General features: G+C 54.5%; 2 protein-coding genes across 3 annotated transcripts; both read left to right on the top strand.

The window, feature by feature from the left end:
* Positions 1-228: 228 nt before the first annotated feature.
* Positions 229-2,988, top strand: LOC308057151 (fas-binding factor 1 homolog). The gene is made up of 6 exons (XM_080411301.1): positions 229-309; positions 650-677; positions 1,389-1,430; positions 1,754-1,844; positions 2,300-2,360; positions 2,892-2,988. Exons 1-6 carry the CDS (start codon positions 307-309, stop codon positions 2,952-2,954), a joined length of 288 nt encoding a protein of 95 aa, XP_080267427.1. The 5' UTR covers positions 229-306; the 3' UTR covers positions 2,955-2,988.
* Positions 2,989-3,410: 422 nt separating this feature from the next.
* On the top strand, positions 3,411-16,094 carry LOC308057150 (fas-binding factor 1 homolog). Of its 2 annotated transcripts, none has more exons than XM_080411300.1 (23): positions 3,411-3,880; positions 4,653-4,772; positions 5,629-5,782; positions 6,011-6,144; positions 6,587-6,689; positions 6,846-7,238; positions 7,892-7,969; positions 8,266-8,360; positions 9,073-9,131; positions 9,907-9,951; positions 10,043-10,177; positions 10,380-10,480; positions 10,905-11,111; positions 11,646-11,753; positions 12,061-12,200; positions 12,490-12,608; positions 12,738-12,860; positions 13,217-13,402; positions 14,163-14,339; positions 14,507-14,644; positions 14,746-14,878; positions 15,237-15,355; positions 15,911-16,094. In XM_080411300.1, the coding sequence occupies exons 1-23, from the start codon at positions 3,817-3,819 to the stop codon at positions 15,992-15,994; spliced, it is 3,015 nt and encodes a 1,004-aa protein (XP_080267426.1). In that variant the 5' UTR covers positions 3,411-3,816; the 3' UTR covers positions 15,995-16,094. The 2 variants fall into 2 exon arrangements, with proteins under 2 accessions (XP_080267426.1, XP_080267425.1); XM_080411299.1 differs by having other exon boundaries at positions 3,412-3,880; positions 6,843-7,238.
* The last annotated feature ends 3,468 nt before the right edge of the window (positions 16,095-19,562 follow it).

Below are 19,562 nucleotides of genomic sequence, written 5' to 3'. Positions count from 1 at the left end.
AACCTTCACCCTCCCTGGTTCCCTGCAGGAGCACGAAGCCGGTTTGGGGAGCGGGGGGGGGGGTGTTTTTCAGACTCAAATGGAGCCTTGTTGAGAGGGGCTCGGGGGGTGGGCGCGGCGCGGAGCCAGCCTGGCAGGCTGCAGCCCCCCGAGCCGGAGAGGGACATCTCTGTGGGAGAGGTGCCTCCGGCCGTGGTGGCACATCGGGGAACCCTCCTCTCCCTTCAGGCAGGAGGTGGGTGTGGATGTGACCAGTGGTGCCGGGTCCCCCTGCAACGTGGAAGAAGAATCCGTAAACGGACGCTGATGGTGAGCGTGGCCCTGCGGTGCGGGGCTGAGGCGGGGCTGGGAAATCCGGATCTGATGCTCTGGCAGCTCTGCCTGGAGGCAGAAGTGATCCCAAGGGCTGGAGGGTCCTGCCCAGCTGGCAGTCGGGAGGGGCTGTGCTCACCCGTGTCTCTGAAGTTGGAAATACCTTTGTAGTTCTGCATTTCACGTGTCATTTCCCAAACAGCACGGGCAGGAGGAGGGCCTCGCTGCTGTTTATGGGATGCTCTGGAGAAACCTGCCTCTGGCTTTAGTGTGTTTTGAGAAAGTCCAGGACAGACTTGCTTCATTTTCTAATGAGGGAATTTTTCTTTCTCCCCAGGCTACAAAACCCAAGAAAAGTTTAAGAGGTACGTACATATGCTGCAGGCTTTCCTTTTGCTGTCCGTAGGTGCTTCGATCTGCTGGGAATGCCTGGGGCAGGGGGGGGGGGGGGGGATGACACTCTCAGGTGGCAGTCCTGGCTACTGAAATGTTTCATGATCCTTGTCTGAAAGCTGCAGATGGTTGAGTGCATCATCATGTCGTTCCTGAACCAGAAATTTTCACCTGCCTCTCACATCAAGCGGATTTGTTTATTGAGGTCCCACATTCCTTTCTTGTGGGCTTTCCCAAATTCAGGGGAGAATATAAGCATTTGTTTCAGTTCTTCCCATCACCTTATCCCTGTTTGGAGGGATACTGTTTGGAGGCCTCTTGCAGCCCCTGATACTGAAGCAGTGCTTTTGGGGTTGCCCAGGGACTCGAGATCCTGCGGGGTGAGAGCTCACAGGTTAAGTGCTGCTTGTGGCCAGTGACTAACTGAATACAAAGCAGCTGGTTCATTTGATAAAGATACCCCATTTCTGGCTAAGTGAAGCTAAATTTTTTATCCACAAAATACTGATCAGGTCCTGGCAGTTCTCTCTAGACTGACAAGGAAGGCCTGACGCTGATGATGCTTAAGACCAAAACTTTATTCTAGCAGATTTCCAAAGAGCAAGCCATACTGAAACTGGGAGCTTTCCTATGCCTGCTTGGTGAGCTCACCTGCCTCAACAGCTTAATTTGTCTCATTTCAGGCTCCATCGATGATGTGCTTGGTGACCTCCTGGGCTATGATGGTAAAACGAACCTTCTTCTCAGCTGAAAGGGCAGCGTCCTTCTATTCTTACTCCCCTCCTGGGAGCAGGAGGTGCTGGTGCAACAGCCATTGATCTGCAAGGGGGCTCCAGCTGTGAGGAGGGGATGGAGCAGGGAGCAGGGCTTCTCGGAGTCAGAGGCCATTGAATAGGCTGGACATCAGCTTTTGGGGAGGCAAAGTGAAGTTCACCTCTGATTAAAAGCCTCTGTGGCCCCGGGGTAGACAGCAGATCCCCCTTTGGAGTGCCTAGGTCAGGAATATGCCCGTGTCCATCATCCTCATCTCTCCCTGTCTTGTTTCCAGATGAAACCTCTGTTAAATCTGCCAAAGCTTCCCAGCCGGCTGTGGGCAGCAGTAGGAGAGCCCAGGACACTGGCTTGCAGGCCAGAAAGAAGTGAGTGCCTTTCAGACACAGCCTCTCCTGTGAGAGATCTCACTTGAAGATCTCTTTGTCCTCCCCAAATCCTTCTGATCTGCCCCATCCTTGGCTTTTCCACCTCCCTCCCTGCCCCAACAGTGATTGCCTGGGAAGGCGAGTTATCTTCTGCGATGCCTTTGGGAACTGGGAGCCCAGAGCCCGAAGCTTTCCAGCAAGAGTTGGGTGTCCCCCAGCCTTGTACATCTTCTGTAAATCTGCTTTGTAACAGTTGCTTAAATAGAGCAGTCCCAGCACTGCCGTCCTTTATCCCAGTGCTATTTTAGCCTCATTTTCTGCGTTGTACGATGCGGCTGGTGTGGCAGCCCTGTGTGGTCTCCTCTGCCTCCCACTGCCTGGCCTGGCTTGGCTGTCCCTGGACACACTGGCCGAGCTCACGTGTGGTGCTGCTAACCCCCGGGCTTGTGTCATAGGTCCATTTTAGAAGATGATTTCTTCGACAGACTCCCTGCGAAGGACATAAATTCTGCAGAGGTGAGTCCAAGGTTCAGGAAAGAGCCTGGGAGTCCCGAGGGCTGGGGCTGAGCCGGGCCAAGGTTGCGGCGGTATCACCCCGGCCAGGTCAGCAGTGGCGTGCCAGCGATGAGCTGTGATGTCTGGCTGAAGAGGTAACCCCTCTCCAGCATCCCAGTGGGGTGGGGAAGACAGGACAGGGCGGGGGTGGTGGTGGAAGAAGGGCTTCCTGGTGCCTTGGGTGAGATGGAGCAAAGCTGGGGGGCACGTGCTGCTGCAGCCCAGCCTTCCTGCGTGCACTTTGGGTAAAGTGTTGTAGGAAGGACCTTCACCCAGAGCAACGGCCTTGGGTTTTCCTGATGCTTCTCCTAGAGGCAGCAGGATCTCAGCAAAGGAATTGGGGCACAGGGGGTTTCCAGAGAGGAGGACACCAGGAGGAGTTGGGCATGTATTCTTCTATCTCATAAAACGGATATCAAGGGATATGGGGTAAGGGGTGAGGAGTTTCCAAAAATCTCTTCCCCTCTGATGTCTCCCCTCCCTGGCATGCAGGGATCCAGTGTCTCCGACACAGACCCACAAGCTGTGCTGCAGACCCTGAAGGCAAGTCCTTAAATCCCCTCCATCTCCATCCATCCCCTCCATCTCCATCCATCCCCTCCATCTCCATCCATCCCCTCCATCTCTGCCCCAGCGCGCTGCCATGGCCTCCAGCACCAGCCTCCGAAGGGAGAAGCAGCTCTCACCCTGCTCCCCATCCTTGTCCTCTTGCTTTCCAGGATATGGACGACATGGAAGCTGATCTCCTGGGAATCCCGAAACCCAGTTCTGGGCCAGGGAAGGCAACTGTGAAAGGTCCTGGGAAATGTGACTTCTTGGGAGGAGGAGTAAAAAACACAGGGAAGCTGGTAGCTCCTGAGGAAGGTAAAAAGGAGATTCTGCTATTCTTTTCACACCCTGATTGTAAACGAGCAGGGATATTTTCCTATCCTTATCTGGGATACGGAGCAAAAAGTGGATTTGTTCCCTAAAATGCTTTTCCTGGTTGCTTTTTGCAGGAGTGTTATTCTGGCCATGTGTTATCCCTTAGGAGATCCCTGGACGTCACTCACACCAGCAGCCGCTGCCACCTCCCACCAAACACCACTCGGCTGTTCCCTGGGGCGGTGCAAAGTGTTTCTGGTGGGGAGCCCCCTGCTCTGGGGGCAAGGAGAGCCAGAGGAGCTGCATTTCAGATCTGCCAGCCCCTAAAGTGCCCTGATCTTCCCCTGGCCCTTTTCTCCTCTGCTTGCAAGGAGACCCCTCCGGAGAGATGTGCACCTGGCAGGGCTGTGGGGGGGTCTGTCCATCACAGCGGGTGCTTTTAGGGGGCTGCCACCCAAAAAGCGACCCTTAGCTAGGGTGGGACCGGGGCATTTCTGCAGTACCTTGTCTCTGAGAGCCGTGGCCTCTCTTTCTAGGAGAGAAAGTGCCTGCGATGGAAAAGAAGGCGCTCTCATCCCCTGCCACTCCCCGACACAACAAGAAATTTAACTTTGAAGGTGGGATCTCACTTCACGCGGCTGCGGGGGGGCACTGGGGGCTCTGCCCGTGCTCTTTGCCTCCTCGGTTAGCTGGAGGCTTGACTGGTTAATAAGATACGGAGTCCTTCACCCCTATGATGCTAGTGCAAATGTAATCCTTCAGAGGTGACCAAAGGGAAAAAAACCTCTGCATTCGAGGCCCTCCCCAGGACAGGACTGGGGGGTGATTCCTGGGGGCATTTGCATTTTTATATGTGCTTTGGTTTTTAATGATTGTAACACTTGGGAGCCCCTGTGTCAGGGGGGATTCTGTCCAGCTTCTGAACAGGGGAGTGGTTTCCTGGCACAGCTGAAATCTGGTTCTCAAAGCCTGTGCTTTAACAAAGATCAGGATCTGTTAAAATCTGTTAAAAAAAAAAAACAAAAACAAAAACCCTAATGGGCTTTAGGTGATTTAGGTGGCCTTTCTCCCCTTTTTCTTTGCCTAAGCTGTGTTCAGGCATTAAAGCACCCAAATTTTTGAGTTATTTTCTTCTGGGAGGATGAAAACGTGGAAAAACTGAACGGAAATCTAAGTCTTTGAGTGTTTGAAGTTCAGGGAGACTCAAGGGTATCCCAGGTCCCTGCAGGACCCGCGCTCATGGCTTTGGGCAGATACACTCTGCTGTCCCCACGTGCACGTTGTGGGGAACAGTGGCTGGCGTAGTGCAGAGCTCTTCTTCTAAATAACGTTGCGTTTGTTTGTTTGTTTTGTTATTCTCTTTTCCTGTACCTGCTGGGTAATTCCCAGATTTAGATGATCCTTTGGCAGGACTTTTGTCTGATGAGGAGCAGGATGCTCCCAAGAAACCAGCTCCAACAGGTGCTAAAAGCAGCTCTGAGGAAAAACCAGAACAGAGCAAAGAGAAAGGTAAGTGGGGTTGCTCAGTGCATCCTCTTTGTATTACATAAATCAGCAGCATGGATTAGTCTGTGTGAGATCCAAAATGATTACATTGAAAGCCACCTAGTCCTACCTCTTATTAGCCAGTAACGTAATTTATAGAGCAGCTTGGTAACAGGGTTAATTGTGCCACAGCTCACCAAGTGCTTGATACTTGCAGTGCGCCGCAGATTATGGAGCTGAGCTTTCCTTTCCAGGAATGGAGGCTCTGATCTTACCTTTGACCTCATCCAGCCCGTTCTGCACGCATTGCCAAATGAGAACAAATTTTCTGGGTCAGGATTTGCGTGTCTGAGAGCAGCACCAGTCCGTGCCACACCACAACTGGGGCACCTCTGGGTGGGATCCAGCTGTGGCTGTGTTACAGGCACTTGTCCCTCTTGTTCCTGCAGCAGGGATGCTAATGGGTCTGAGGGTCCCCTAAAATCACCTTTCACCCTGATAAATCTACTCTGGATGCAAGTAGCAGCTGGTGGGTTAGGGCAAGGTCTAAGGTGTGTTGGTAGAGAGGGACTTTAGGCAAAAGGGGACAGGAATTATCTGACTGGAAACTTTCAAAGCTAAAGAAGCTCCTGGCGTTATCCAGAGCTGGAAACCCCAGTGTCAGTGGCACCCAGCAGTGTCCCAGCAGTGGATGCATGGCTGCAGACCAGGCAGTAGTGCATTGCCGCTCTGTTACTTGCTGTGAGATCTGTTCGCTGATCTTAAAAATTACTTTTTAAATGGTCCTGAGAGATAAGAGCAGGCAGGGATGCTTTGATCTCCTGTTTAAAAAAAAAAAAAGCCCTGATCAAACCTTTACCATGTGTGATCCCATCCACAGAGCCACCTCCACCCCAGACGCCCCTGCACACCGTGGCCCCGGTCCAGAGGAGGGCTGAGCTCACTTTTGAAGATACTGATGACGACCTGATGCATGCGCTGGGACTTGGCAGTGGCTCAAAAGGAGCTGAGAAGCAGGGAAAGAAGGCAGAAAAGTAAGGGCAATGAAGAGGCAGTGAGAGTAAAGCAGGGGATGGCTTGTGCGTTGGGATGGTGCCAGCATGCTGTGGGGGGGGGGTGCTGGAGCTTCTGCCTGTGGGTCCCAGAAAGGGGCAAGAGCAGCCTCGTTTCACAGAGAAGAGCCAGAGCACCCTGGCAAGGCTGTGTGACAAGAAACAGCCCTGCCTCCCAGGGAAACCTATCTGCCACTGTGTCACCAACAGAGAGGTGCTCCGGCCAGCCCGCTCCAAGCTGGATGAGTTGCTGGGACAAAATTCTGTGGCCAAAATCCTGGAACAGCCAGGCACAGGAGAGCGCAGAGAGTTCAAACTGGATAAGAAGTACCAAAAGCAGCCAGGTGAGCGTGGCCAGGGATGCTGGGAAGGTCTGCAGAGGTGATGGCGTTGGCTTGGGAGGGCGAGATTGATTTCTAATGTCCTTGAAGGGGAAATACCCTTTCTGTAGTGGTCAGCAGGGTGGCTAATGGGCTCCCAGTCAGCTCTGGGGCAAAGGTGACTGATGCAAAAGTGTTGTACCCTGCCTTCGAGGCAGCCTGGGGGCATTTGCACAGCAGCTGTAACTCAGTTGCCTTTGGACATGGACTGATTCTCAGCAAAGCAACTTTTCCCAGCCACGTGGAGGAGACACGTTGCTTGCAGGTTTCCAGGGAAGATGTTTCCAGCTGTGTCTTCCCAGAGGCAGCAATCGCAGTGGGAATTGCAGGGGAGGAGGAGGAGGGCTGGTGTCTTTGCAAACAGCCGCTCCTCTAGGCGCTGACTCAAAGCTGCTTGTCTGAACAGAGAAGGAAGACGGCTGGGACAAGGAGGATTTTGTCTTTGGAGCGTACCAGCCGACGGTGGCCTCCATGCCCAAGGGCCAGCCGGCGAGGAGGCAGCCTGTGAGGTATTGTGCTCTGCGTGTGGAGCTCCAGCCAGCAGCCACGCTGCCCCCGCGGCAGAGCGGGCAGGGTCCCCGGGCAGGGTCCCCGGGCAGGGTCCCCGGGCAGGGTCCCCGGGGTCCTCTCACAGGCACGTATGTGACTGCTTCTCCTTGCAGCAGGTTTCCAGCCGAGAACAGCAGCGAACCAAAACCAGAACCCCGCTCCAAATCTCCTCCTTCAGCCAGGCACAGCCCTGTGCGGAGCAGCCGGACTCGAGGTGACTGGCTGGGCTTGAAAGATGAGGATTTTATGGATGCGAAGCCAACATCTGCAGCAAAAGCCAATCCTGCAGTGAGCTACCCCAGCCCTGGCACAGCCCAGCAGCCCGGCCCCACCAGCCAGCTCCCGGCTGCAGAGGCAGCGCTGGCTAAACCTGACCCGCTGGAGGAAGACAACTGGCTGAGCGCTGCCTTGTCTCGCAAGAAAGCCCAAGCACAGGCGAAGGCTCAGGAGCAAAGTGCCAAGCCCTTGGAGTCCCCAGAAGGAGGGCTGGATCCCCACGCTCCTGTCAGGTAAAAGCACAGCTGGTGGCCACAGGGCTCCCATCATGCAGCTGCTCCAACAGGACGTCTCAGAAATCCTCTGCTCGGATTTAAGAAATCCATTTTAAGTGCTCTCTTGCCTCGGGTTGGGTTAATAACGCAGAGGTTTCTCCCACTGGTGCAGCCTGCAGGGCCATCGCACCTCTGGGCTCTCCTTCTAGTCATGGCTGAGATTGCACGTGCTGCCCCAGGTCCTGTGGGATTGTCCTGGATCAACATACCCCCACGAGCTCCACGCATGCTCCTCATTCCTGCCTTCTTTCCCCTTCGTTCCTCCTAGTTCCAGGAAAACCACCTCCTCCAGCTGAGTTGGCACAGACAGGTTAAGGCTTGTGCCATTGGGATGGGACTCAGAAGTGAATTGCAGAGAAGCAGCCGCGTGTGTCGTGGGCAGGGGCATGTTGCCCAGGGGAAGGGGGTGGATGCAGCAAGGAGGAACTGGTGTTCCTCCAGAGATGGAGGTTCTGAGGTGTCTTTGCTCCCTCTGAAGCCAACAGGTTGAATCCTGCCGCAGCTGAGTGGGATAGGTTTTCACCTGCAAGGCAGGAACTGGTGTTGAGGGAAAGGATCTTGTCTTTCCTTGCCTCCTGGGCTCTCCCCCATGGGATGTTTTTTGCTTGCAGCCAGCCAGCCAGCCCCACAGGAGCACCGCAGCAGGCAGCTGTCCCGCAGGACCAGGCAGCGAGTGCAGATGGCTCCAGGTGAGGCCTCCTTCACCTTTCAGACACCTCCACAAGGGAGAATTCCTGTGGGAAGCGGCTGCATGTGTAGGTGGGGGAGCGGGGAGGGCTGGTAGCCAGCCGTGACCACTTTGGTCTGGGACCTGTGTAACCGGGAAGGAAGGCAGCGCTGAAGGATCGTCGGGCCCTTGCCTGTTCGATCGCAGTGCGACAGCCAAGCTTTAAACTTGCAAAAATGCCAAGCGGGATAATGTCTGCGTGCCTCTCCCTGCGCTGTGACACTGCTGTGCGTCACTTGTGTCTCTGTGCCCACGCAGGCAGCCGGTCCCCTGGCTCAGCACCACGAAACAAGCCTCGGTTCAACCATCGGATCCTGCGAAGGGGCATCCCTCCAGAAATGCCGGTGCCTTGGGTGCGTTTCCTGTGGTTGTACGGTTCGGGCAGCAGAGATTTGTACAGTTTGGTATGCGGAGAAGGGTCTCCCTGCCCTGAAAAAAAACCAAAACCAACCCCCCAAAAAAAGGCAGGAACCACAGCACTTCCCTTGGCCACATGAATGCTGCCCAGGCTTTGACCAGCCATTGTCGGAGCAGGTTGCTGAGCTGCAGGATCCCACCATCCCCATGTCAGCTGGTGTGCTGGGGCACACTGAGCTCCGCAGTGCTGCCTTTGGGGTTTCGGAAGGCTGTGAGGGACTCGCTTTGCCGGAGCAATGGGTGTGCATAAGTTCACGCTGCCCCATCTGTCTTCCCTTTGCTGCCCCCACACTTGTCCCACCAGTGCTATGTGCTGGAAAGACCCCCTTCTGCTCTGGGCTGTGGCTGTGCGCCGGTTCAGAGGCCGCTGAAAGTGGCTTAGGGGACCCAGTCTCCTCCCTAGGTGATGGAGATGGAGGAGGAGCTGTGCTTTGTCCCTTGATTTACTCTGCAGAGCAGAGTCCCACCGTTGTGTGTGGAGTGGGGATGCAGACACGGACAAGCCTGTCTGACCCTCTGCCCTCATTGCCAGCTCCCAGAGCGGAGCGCGACCCTCATCGCTGTGCCCAGGAGACCCAGGCCCTCATCCTGCTGGGAGGGGATGGTTCCCATTGCTATATTCAAATCATGGACTTGTCCAATTTTCAGCCTCTACAGGCTCATTCCCAGGAAAGCAGGAGGCACCAGGCCCTGCCCCGCTCACTCAGGTAGGTGTGCTGGGTCCGTGCCCCGAGCGGTGCAGGATCAGGGCAGCGATCGCGAGCCCTCCGCTGCCGACTCGCCGCCATCCCGCTCTGTCCGTGCTCCCTCGGCCTGAGGAAGGATGTGCCCCACTTTGCATCTCTGGGAAGCCGTGTCCATGGAGGCAAAGAGTTTGGAGCTCCCCGAGGTGCCACAAGTTGCGTTTATCAGGCCAAAGCATGGGTGCTATGGATGCTTTGTAAATCATGTGTGTTTATAGCCCTGCATGGCCTGAGCAGCATTTACACAGTTCCCCAGGCATATATACATATTATATTAACTAGACAACAGAGGCTCCAGGTGATAAAGGACTTTTTCTTCAGTTGATTTTCCCCAGTATAGTGTTGAAGATGCTCTGAGATTATTTCTAGACAACTGAAGGAGAATTGAAGCCTTTCACAGAGAAGGCAGCTCTTGCTTGGTCTTTGAAGCCTCTCCTTCTCATCCAGCTGGGCTCCTCGCCCTGCCCTGGTGGTGGGACACATGTTGTCTCCCAGAGGGCTTGTGGTCTCAGCCTTGATTCTGCCCCCAGAGAAGGAAGAGCGCAGCATGCTTGTGTCTGGGGTGGGGGCTGCCGAGTGTCACCTGGGGAGAAGGGACCCACGCCAGCACGGGGATTGGGCTGGGGAGGGGGTGGGGGTGGTACTGCAGTAGGCTGGAGATGGATCGCCGTTTCCAGGCTAGGAGGAGATGTTCTCCCCAGGGCTTTACCTCCCTGAGAGCATCCCTGTGTCTCCGCAGGTTCCTGCACCCAGGGCACATGTCCAGGCTGCCCCGCAGCTGCAGGTAAGGCAGGTGCCTTCTTTTGGAGGCTGATGGCCGCACCACAAAGCCACTGATCCTGAAGGGCCTCGATCTTCTCTCTCCATCCTTGTAGGCAGAGTTCTCAGCCCCGGGCTTGCAGCATGAGACGAGGCAGGGGGCTCCCGCAGCCCAGCTCCATGAGGATGCATCAGGCTGCCAGGCAGCGCTGCTGAGCGCCCAGGCCCGTGTGGCAGAGCTGGAGAGCCAGGTGAGCCCCATTGCCTGCTGAATGGGGGACCACGGGTGACCCAGAGGGAGGAGAAGGAGCCATATCCTGTCCCAATAGCATCAGGGTGACAGGGGAGAGAGGTGAAACCTCCCTGTCCAGAGACGCCTATGGCCACCAAGTGCTGCTGTGGGAGTTCTGTCCCCAGGGCAGCACAAGGACTTTCTCTCCGGGTGCCTGGCAGGTCCGAATGCTGGAGCTGGAGCGGACACAGCACAAACTGTTGCTGGAAAATCTCCAGCAGCGGCACCAGGAGGAACTGAATCTCCTTGAGAGCACCCACAGGTACCAGCCTCTCACCTGTGCTTCCCTCCTCGCCTACAGCTCTGTCTCTCCTGGGGTGGGAGTGCTGGGATGCTTCCCAAATCCGCCCCTGGGGCAGGTGGGCGCAGAGCCATGTCGATGTGGACGTGGTGGGGGCAGAGAGCAGCCCCACAGGTGAGCCAACATGGGAGTCCACTCTCATCACCACTGTCCCCTGGGTGACAAGGAGGAGGGGCTGGTCCCATTGCCAGCGCACCCCCAACCAGGCAGCACGGTGGGCAGTAGCAGGAGGGTTCAAGGCTCAGGTCTGCGTGTTTCGCCATGCACACAGCAACACTGATCTGCTCGCAAACCCCTGTGTGCGCTCTGCGGGGGGGGGGGGGGGGGAGTGCTGGGTATTGCTGTGGAAGCAACACTTCTTCCTGGCTGTGACCTCTCGGGGCAGGAACCAGGTGAAGGTGGTGGAGGACACCTACGGGCAGCGGGAGGAGAGGCTGCGGCTGGAGAAGGAGCAGCTGATGGCTCAGCTCCTGCTGCAGAGCCAGGATGCGGAGTGGGCACGGGCAGAGCTGCTGGCGCAGCACCAGCAGCGCCTGGCCACGCTGGAGCAGCAGAACAAGCTGGAGATGGAGCGTCTGCAAGAGCTGCAGAGGTGAGAGTGGCACGAGTGGCACACACGTGTGGCTGGTACCCACAGTCTCAGCGAAGGAACCAGGGAGTGGTTTGGGGACATGGTGAAAGGAGAAACCAGACTCCAGAAGCACTGGGTTGTGGGCAGCTTGGTGCCTTTTGGAACGGGGATTTGCTTTGTAGGTGGACACAGGGAGATCTGACTGGAGACGTGGTTTCAGAGTGAATGCATTGTATTTTGAAAGATGCTGAACCCAATGTTTTATCTTCCCCCAAATCTCTTTTATTCAGGTCAGTGAGTTCAGTGAGTCACTGATGTCCACATAGTTTGGGTCAATGACAAATCAGTTTTTGGTAGAGGAGCTCATAACCCCAGAATTGGGCCCATCCCAAATGTGGATGCCTGTCGGTGGAATGCCCCAGGACAGACCCCCATGCCAGCTCAGCTCCTGGCACCTGATTCTCAGCCCCACAACCAAGCCTCTCCCACAATGCCTATCATGGGGAGCACTGGTTTGTGCCAGCCTGTGGCAGGCTCCTTCCCCGTGTCCCGCAGGGTGTCTGTCCAGGAGATGCGCAAAGACCACGAAGAGCAGCTCCAGCGGCTGAAGCGGCTGAAAGACCAGGAGATCGATGCAGTGACCAGCGCCACATCGTACACCAGGTACTGACAGTTGTGTTCCCACATTGGTCCCTGGCCACAGCATTCCCTGTCCTACACGAACCAGGCTTGGACCATGGCAACAGGGGCCATCCCCTCTCCCACCCACTGCCTGCGGGGATGCTGAGCTGTGTAATACCCGTCAGTGCCCCCCGGAAGCAGGAGCTGCATCTTCCTACTGCTCTGCTGTGACCCAGAGAGGTTCAGGGCAGGGCTGCCCGGCCTTTGGGCCACCAAATATCCCCCTCTCCATTGCGGTGAGATGAAGCGTGTCCCACAGGGGTGACCCTCCCCTCACTTCTCTCTGCAGGTCTCTGAATGGCATCATCGAGCGGATGGAGAAGTTCTCCAGCAACTTGCATGACCTCTCGCGAAAGGTGGAGGCCACACACCACACCACCTCCCAGGAGCTGGCCATGGGGGTACGGCAGCGGGACGAGCAGCTCAAGGGTATGTCTGCTGTTCCTCTGTGCCGGAACGGCTGCGGGGTTTCCACCGGAGCTGGGGGTACCCAGAAAACAAGGAGAAGTTGCTCTGAGTCAGCCAGAGGCTGGGAGCTGAGGCTGGCAAAGCCTTGCCTGCCTTGGTCACTGGACATCTCGGGGTCTTCCCTTTACAAAGCAGTGTCCTGGGGGTGTGCCAGGGGTGATGAGCACAAACACACACAGTTTTTCTGTGAACATGGTGTGGACAGAAGGGAAGAACTTCCCGCCTCATGCTGCTCGTGCCTCTCCCCAAGTGCTCCAGGACAGGCTATCGCAGCAGCAGAGGGACATGGAGGAGGAGCGGAGCCAACTCCAGGAGGTGATCGCTAAAATGGAGGCCAGGCTGAGTGAGCAGACTCGGCTGCTGGAGCAGGTGAGCCCACACTGTGTCCTCTGCCCGGGTCGGCCCTCCTGTCTGGGTATGGGGTATGTGTCTCACCAACTGGAGGTTCCTGGCCTGGAGGTTGTGAATAGCATCTGTCACCTCTGTGTCTGAACGCAGGAGCGATGGAGGGCAACGGCAGAGCAATCCAAAGTGGAATTACTGCAGCACTCACTGGAGGAGCAGCGGCGAGTCATGACCCAGCAGCTGTCCATGGAGCGAGCAGAGCTGGAGAGGGCGAAGGTGAGGTGGGGCAGACATCTCCAGGGCTGCACTGCATTGTGTGGTGGAGGCAAGAGCTGGGTGCTGGGCTGCAGCATCCTTCTGCAGCTCTCTGCCTCCTCAGCCTCACACAGGGGGAATCGCAGTCAGGCCAGCCCTCTGGCTCACGGATGCAGGAGGCCGCGGTGTGTGCGCATGGCACGTGCTGGTTCTTGAGGAACACGGGACCAGAGCTCACGGTGACAGGGTTCACACCAGGCACCGTGGGCTTGAACCAGCCCCTAGATGTTGCACGGCAGAGATGGGTTAAAGGAGAAAAATCCTGTGGTGAATGGGACTTAGTGCTTCTTCTCTCCCTCTCTGGCAACGCTCCCCAGAGTGCTCTGCTGGAAGAGCAGAAGTCCGTGATGCAGAAGTGCTCGCAGGAGCAACGGAAGCTGGCAGCCGAGTGGGCTGAATTTCACACCCAGCAGCAGCTGAGGAAGGAGCAGATGGAGCGCAACATGGACCGAGCCCTGAAGATGGACTCACAGAGAGAGGGCACCATCATGAGCCTGGCCAAGGTACCACAGTAGAGCCCCTCTCCATGGCCTCCAGCACCACCTGGCAGCTCACGGATGGGTCCTGCCCACCGGGGAGATGTTCAGCCCTGCCTTCAGGTGTTTAAAACAAGTTTTAAGAGACATCACTGCGGTGGTGAGAATCGGGCTGTTCCAGGAGCAGCCTCCACCAGCCTGTTTTAGATGTTGACTGAAGCATCAGTCACCTCTGTCTCTCCCCTTTGCCTGTGAGGAGTTTGGGCAGCCAGACCAGGCACAGCCGCCTCCATTGTAAGTCTGGTGAGAGGAAACCCCCATGGTGGGTTAAACAGAACCTCCCCATGCCATGGGGACATGTTTGGAGCCAGTTCTCCCCCCTGGAGCTGTCCAGAGGAGATATGTGGCACAGACTGTGGCAGGGCTGCATTTCTGAGGGCTACCAGGGTGGAAAATAACCATTCAGGCTGGGTGTTTCCACTGCTGACAAACTGCCAAGCCTTGAGCATGTTTTAGAGTGTGTAGCATGGGTGAGGGGCTCCGTCCTTTCTGGGGAAGGAGTGTGTGTGTGTGTGTGTGCCTGTACAATCCCAGCTCTGCCAACCCTGGTGCCCAAGGGTGGGTGGATGAGAGCATTGGTTGGGTACCTGGTGGTGTTGCTCTGCACCCCAAACTGGCAAACACAAGAAGGAAAACAGGGGCAGATCTCTCCCATCACTTGGGGGGACATGAGATAGTGTCCAGGATAGGGCAGGTAGTGCATTGATTTTCCCCATGCCCATCCTAGGAGCAGGCAGAGCTGAAGATCTGGAGCCATGAGCTGAAAACCAGGGAGGAGCAGCTGGTGAGGGACAGGGAGCTGCTGGACAAGTCCTGGCAGGAGCTGAGGCTGGAGAAGGAGAAGGTGGACAGGGCCACACTGCGCATCCAGCAGCAGGAGGAGCAGATTAAAAGCACGACCAAGGTAAGTGAAGCATCTGCGCTGCAATTCACAGCTGGGGTTTCACATCCCTCCTTGAGTGCTGAATCCCAGCGCTGTCCTGGGAGGGGAACAGGGGGTGCACAAAGGAGCCCTGCCCCAGGGCAGCGAGGGTCCCTGTCCCCAGCCTCCACAGCTGCTCTGCCTTGCAGCTCTCATCCCAGAAGTACAAGGAAGGGGAGCAAGCCCTGCAAGAGGCGTGCAGGATAGAGTCCGAGCACCAGAGGAGGCTGCAGGTCATGGAGCAGCAGCTGGAGCAGCTGAAGCAGCAGGAACAGCGTCTTCACGAGGCAAAGACTCCCTTGCCTTTCCTTCTTGGCCTGGGGCCGCTGTGCCAAGGGCCTGAACCTTTGCCAACAGTTTCTCTCTCTTTCTCCCGGGGATGGGGCAGGAGCGGCTGAGCATGGCTCGCCAGAGGAGACAGCTCGAACAGATACGTGAGGAACTGCCCACCAACTCTGCGATGCTGCTGAACACAAACCAGGGCCTCAGTGCCCCTAGGAGAGGCCTCTCCAGCACACCGTGTAAGGCTTCCTGCACGCTGCTGGGGGAGGGGGGGGACGGGACATGCTGGGGGCCAGTTGCACTTGTATTCCACTTCTCAGGAGGCTTGGGATGTTCCTGGGGGCTCATCACACACTCAGATGTGAGTTGGCCTCCTCACATCCTCTGAAGGAGCTCAGCAGAGACCTCTGAGCCAGGGCAGTGCCAGGAGGGGGCAGAGGGGGCAGGAAGGAGAGGCAGGTGGATTAAAGGCCGTTTGCAGTGGGAGGTTGGGGAGGACCCTGCTGCAGGGACATGCAGGCAGCAAAAAAAGGGACACTTGTCCGTCTGCTGTTCCTCTAACGGCAGCGGTACCACACGGTTGGGCTCTTGTTCCAGGTTTTCCACTTCCCACCAGCACGCTCCCTTGGCATAGCCCAGGGGGTAGCAGGGACACTGGGGCTGGCCCCACCGAGCTCTACGCCACATTGTTGCTGCTGAAGCACAGGGCCCAGCAGGTGAGGTGGTGGGAAACCAGGGCTGGAAAGGGCTTCAGACCAGCTGGGTGGGAGCAGGGCTGGGTGAAGCCTGGGTTGAGCCTGACGGCCACAGGGTGGGTGTGAGATCGTTGCTGGGCTGGGTGGGCTCGCAGAAGCCGTGGGCACCTAGAAGAGTGATACCAGCAGCAAGGGTTGGTGCGTCCTCACGGCTTGTTTCAGGCTGGTTGATAACATCCTTGGCTTGATGGCGTTGCCCCATCCCTGGGTGGCAGAAGCCAGCTCTGCTGGGCTCTGGCTTCATGATGTCCCCATCCTCAGCCCCCTCCTTCCCTGCTGGGTCCTTCCCCAGGCAGGGATGCTCTTTGAGCCTTCCTCTGTGGGCCTCACTCGGTGTGAGGTTATGGGCTCTGTGGGGAGCCCATACACCCCGGGGGCTACCACAGATGGGTACCTGCCCGCTGCTCGCCACACGGAGGAGGGTTTGGGATACTCCCATCACTCGTGAGCAGCACCCTGGCCTGTGACCCCATTTCTGTGGCACTCTGATATCCGTGCCATCTATCCCTCTCTTAGGACCATGATTTCTTAGAGAAGGAGCAGTTCTTCCTGGACACCCTGAAGAAAGCAACCTACAACACTTCATCTCTGTCAGGCTGAGGAGGTGGCATCCCCACGCACCCCAAGGGATGGCTGTGCCTGTCCCCGCAGGAGGCTGCTGTGGAGGAAAACAAACAATAAATAATCCCAGTTCTCTGCTGAGGAAGTGTCCTCTTTAAAAGCAACCTCGGAGTGTTCAGAGCGTGAAATCCATCCCTGGGCTGGGAAGTCTGGCCTCCATCCCTCAGGGCCAGTGTCCCTGGCCACCTGGCAGGCACTGCTGGGAGGCACTGGCCACCGTGGGTGTGAGAAACTATGGACTAGGGTATTGTTTATTAAGATTTATGTTAAGCTCAATGTAAAGTTTAGGCAACAAAATATATGAAAACGCTTATGCAAACAGCTACCAGACACTGCTTGTGAAAGATAAGATAACCGCCAGATGTCCAGGAACCGACAGAAACAAGACAGACAACCCCACATAAGGATATATGAGTGAAGGGTCAATACCTCCACTACTTCATGAACACGGGTAAAGATGTATAAAAAGGGACTGTTTGAACTGCTCAGGGCGGCAGTTGGTGGAGCGCAGACTCCCCTGCCGTCCAGCGCTGTTTTTGCTCATATTCTACTTGCTATAATTAATAAAATTTTAATTGGATTATGATCCGTTGTGGTCTCAATTTATAACAATTTCTGGTGCCGTGACTCGGATAAGGAACAGTGGGCTTTGGTCCTCCGGGGAGGCGCCCCGCGACATTTCGCGGCCCCGCGACCAACAGCTTACTCCAACCTTACCGACGAACCTAAATTCTAGAATAATGAGCAAAGGAGAAACCGGTAAAATCCCATAAAAATTCTGTGCACGGGAGTCCGGACAAAGACGCAGGACGCGTAAGTATATTGCGAAGTTGTTCGCGGGTTTGCCGTTCGGGCGGGATTGGGTTTCCTGGAATATAACGAGTGAGAGGTTCGATATACTGAACCAAGCGAGTGCGGACTCTTAAGTACTGCGTCTCCCATCTCCCGCGAGGGACTGGGCCAGGAACAAGGGGAGCGAGTGAGTGTATGTTTGTGGATATTCCAGAAGATGGGGGCGAAGGGCAGCAAGCCTTCGACTCCCATGGGAAGGGTACCCACTGTACCTAAGAATACCCCTCTGGCATATATCTTGGACAATTGGAGATATTTCCCTGGAACCCTAGGGAAAGATAAGCAGAAAGTGATAGAACATTGTACTAAGATATGGGGAGGGAAGAAGATTTCTAAAAATGTCTTTTGGCCAGTCTATGGGTCAGAAGAAGATTGGGTAAGACAGCAATTAAACCTCTGGGTTAATAATAAAAAAAAACCCTTAACCCGGAGGAGAGTCAATATGCGGAGGTGTGGCTAAAAAACCGGGAGCTAGACTTTACCCGCTGAATGAAATAAAAAAACTAAACAAAAGAAAAAGAAGGGAGAGTTAGACGAAACCCTTCTAACCCCCCCTCCTTACATTTCTCCTCCTGCTCCTGCAGAGGTCCCCAGAGCGCCCACTCCCCCACCAGAGTCGGAACAAGGGTCTCCCCCTCTTCCTAAACGCGTAACTAGAAGTCAAAAAGGGGCAGCTCAAATATACCCCCTAAGAGAAAAGCCCATGGGGGGACCTCAACCTGTGATCGGATATATTTCTGTGCCTCTAAATTCGGCTGACCTATGAGATTTTAAAAGGACCGAGATGGGACACTTAATTGAGGACCCACTCGGAGTGGCAGAAAGATTAGATCAATTTCTGGGACCAAATCTTTATACTTGGGATAAGATGCAATCTATCCTTTGTCAATTATTTACTACCGAGGAAACCCAGGGACCCCAAGCAGATATTAAATGGCCACTCCAAAGACCTAATTGGGATAATCAGGATCCGGCGCATAGAACTCATATGCAGGACCTGAGAACTATAGTAATTCAGGGGATTAGAGAAGCAGTACCCCGTGGCCAGAATATCAATAAAGCATTTAATGAAATGCAAAAGAAAGATGAGAGCCCCACTGAGTGGCTGGAACGACTGAGGAAAGCCCTTCAGCTGTACTCTGGGGTAAATCCAGACAACCCTTTAGGACAAGCGCTCCTCAAAACTCAGTTTGTGGCAAAATCATGGGAAAAACTTTAGCGGAACACTTCAGCAGGAGAGGACAGATAAGGGTGAAAGAAATAATTAAGCAAGAAAAGCAGATGGCCAGCAAGGGCATAAATTACCTTAGACTGATAAGAACACTGCAAATGAGCAAAAGGTGAAAAGTACACCATGAGGAAGACCTACAGCCTTCCTCCCATAGACCACTGCCCACATTCTAAAGACCCCGGCCCACAATTTTTGGAAGAATCTGCGCAAGCGTGAAAGACTGATAAGCTAATTAGCATACGAAGAGAGGGTAGGCGGGTTCAGGTAATGAATATGTATAGGCGTTAATGGAATATTCATTGTTTCAAGCTTATTTGCTGCAGTGTTGCTTATTTTGGTTACCGGATTTATGGAATGTGGAATTTGACTTTGATAATTGTTACTGTGATTTTGGCTATATTTTTGATAATAATAGTGAGCTCTTGGTGTTGCTGTAGAAAGATACCTGTGTGTTGCATTTTGTAAGTAGTAATTCTGTAAGTGATAAGTGTGTTCTGTGAGTGTAAGCTGGGAAAAATGGGAGGAAAGCAGAGTGGTGGGATTTTAAAGAAAAATCCACTAGGGTGTGTTTTGAGTCATTGGAAGGATATTGGAGGATCCGCTGGTGGAAATGTGAATAGGAAAACATTGATAAAATATTGTAATCAATGGTGGCCGCTTTATAAGCTGGAATGTGGAGAAATGTGGCCTTTTAATTAATAATTACAAGGTTATTAATAATTGTTATACTCATTTATGCTGGAAATGTGAGAACATTTCTGTATTCAGTATATTACAAATGTTGGTATGTGGTTATTGTCTTGAACATCCGAGGGGTGAATGTGAACCTCTGTATGTTTTAAAGTGTATATGGTGTAAAGAATTATTATATGTATGGTGGCGACAAGAAATTGAATGCCCTGACTGTAAGGTTTGGACGCCTTGGGATAAGAGAGAGAGCTGTAAGTGAAATTAGAGTCTCTGTGGCTGGGATAGCGATTGAGATAATAGTAAGAAAGGTCACTGGAAGGAAATGGGGGGGGCAGCTGGGGGAAGCGTGAATAAGAGAACTTTGGCTAAGTACTGCAATCAGTGGTGGCCCCTGTATAAGTTAGGGGACAGAGAAAATGGCCCTTAAACGGCACACTGAATTATAATGTTGTGCTAAAATTAATGTTATTTTTAAGGCGAGAGGAAAAATGGGATGAAGTAATGTATGCTGGTATGTTTTTCACTCTGAGGAATCACCCAGAGTGGCAAAAGAGTGTGGTATTAACCTAGCTCCACAAGATCCCTTAATATTAGCAATGGAAAAGGATCAGAGGGGAGGTTGTGGTTCCTTCTATGGAGCAACCAGAATGAAACACGTTGTAAGATAAAAAACTTGTGCTAATGTATGTAAGATCTGAAGCCGGGGGGGTGGAGAGTCAAAAAACCCTATGAAAGTGTTAAAAGTATTGGGGTGAGTTTGTACAAAGCCCCGTA

The sequence above is a fragment of the Falco punctatus genome (genome assembly GCF_963210335.1).
Source record: "Falco punctatus genome assembly, contig: scaffold_213, whole genome shotgun sequence".
Classification (NCBI taxonomy): domain Eukaryota; kingdom Metazoa; phylum Chordata; class Aves; order Falconiformes; family Falconidae; genus Falco; species Falco punctatus.
Note: the sequence above shows the minus strand (reverse complement) of the source record. Positions and strands in the feature narration are given on the sequence as shown.

Coding starts and splice junctions, on each gene's coding strand:
- LOC308057151 (XM_080411301.1), top strand. Junction 1,845..2,299: donor GGCTTGCAGGCCAGAAAGAA/GTGAGTGCCTTT, acceptor CTTGTGTCATAG/GTCCATTTTAGAAGATGATT. Junction 2,361..2,891: donor AGGACATAAATTCTGCAGAG/GTGAGTCCAAGG, acceptor CCTGGCATGCAG/GGATCCAGTGTCTCCGACAC.
- LOC308057150 (XM_080411299.1), top strand. CDS start 3,817: ATGGAAAAGAAGGCGCTCTCATCCCCTGCCACTCCCCGACACAACAAG. Junction 8,361..9,072: donor CAGAAATGCCGGTGCCTTGG/GTGCGTTTCCTG, acceptor TCCAATTTTCAG/CCTCTACAGGCTCATTCCCA. Junction 14,879..15,236: donor AGGCCTCTCCAGCACACCGT/GTAAGGCTTCCT, acceptor CTCTTGTTCCAG/GTTTTCCACTTCCCACCAGC.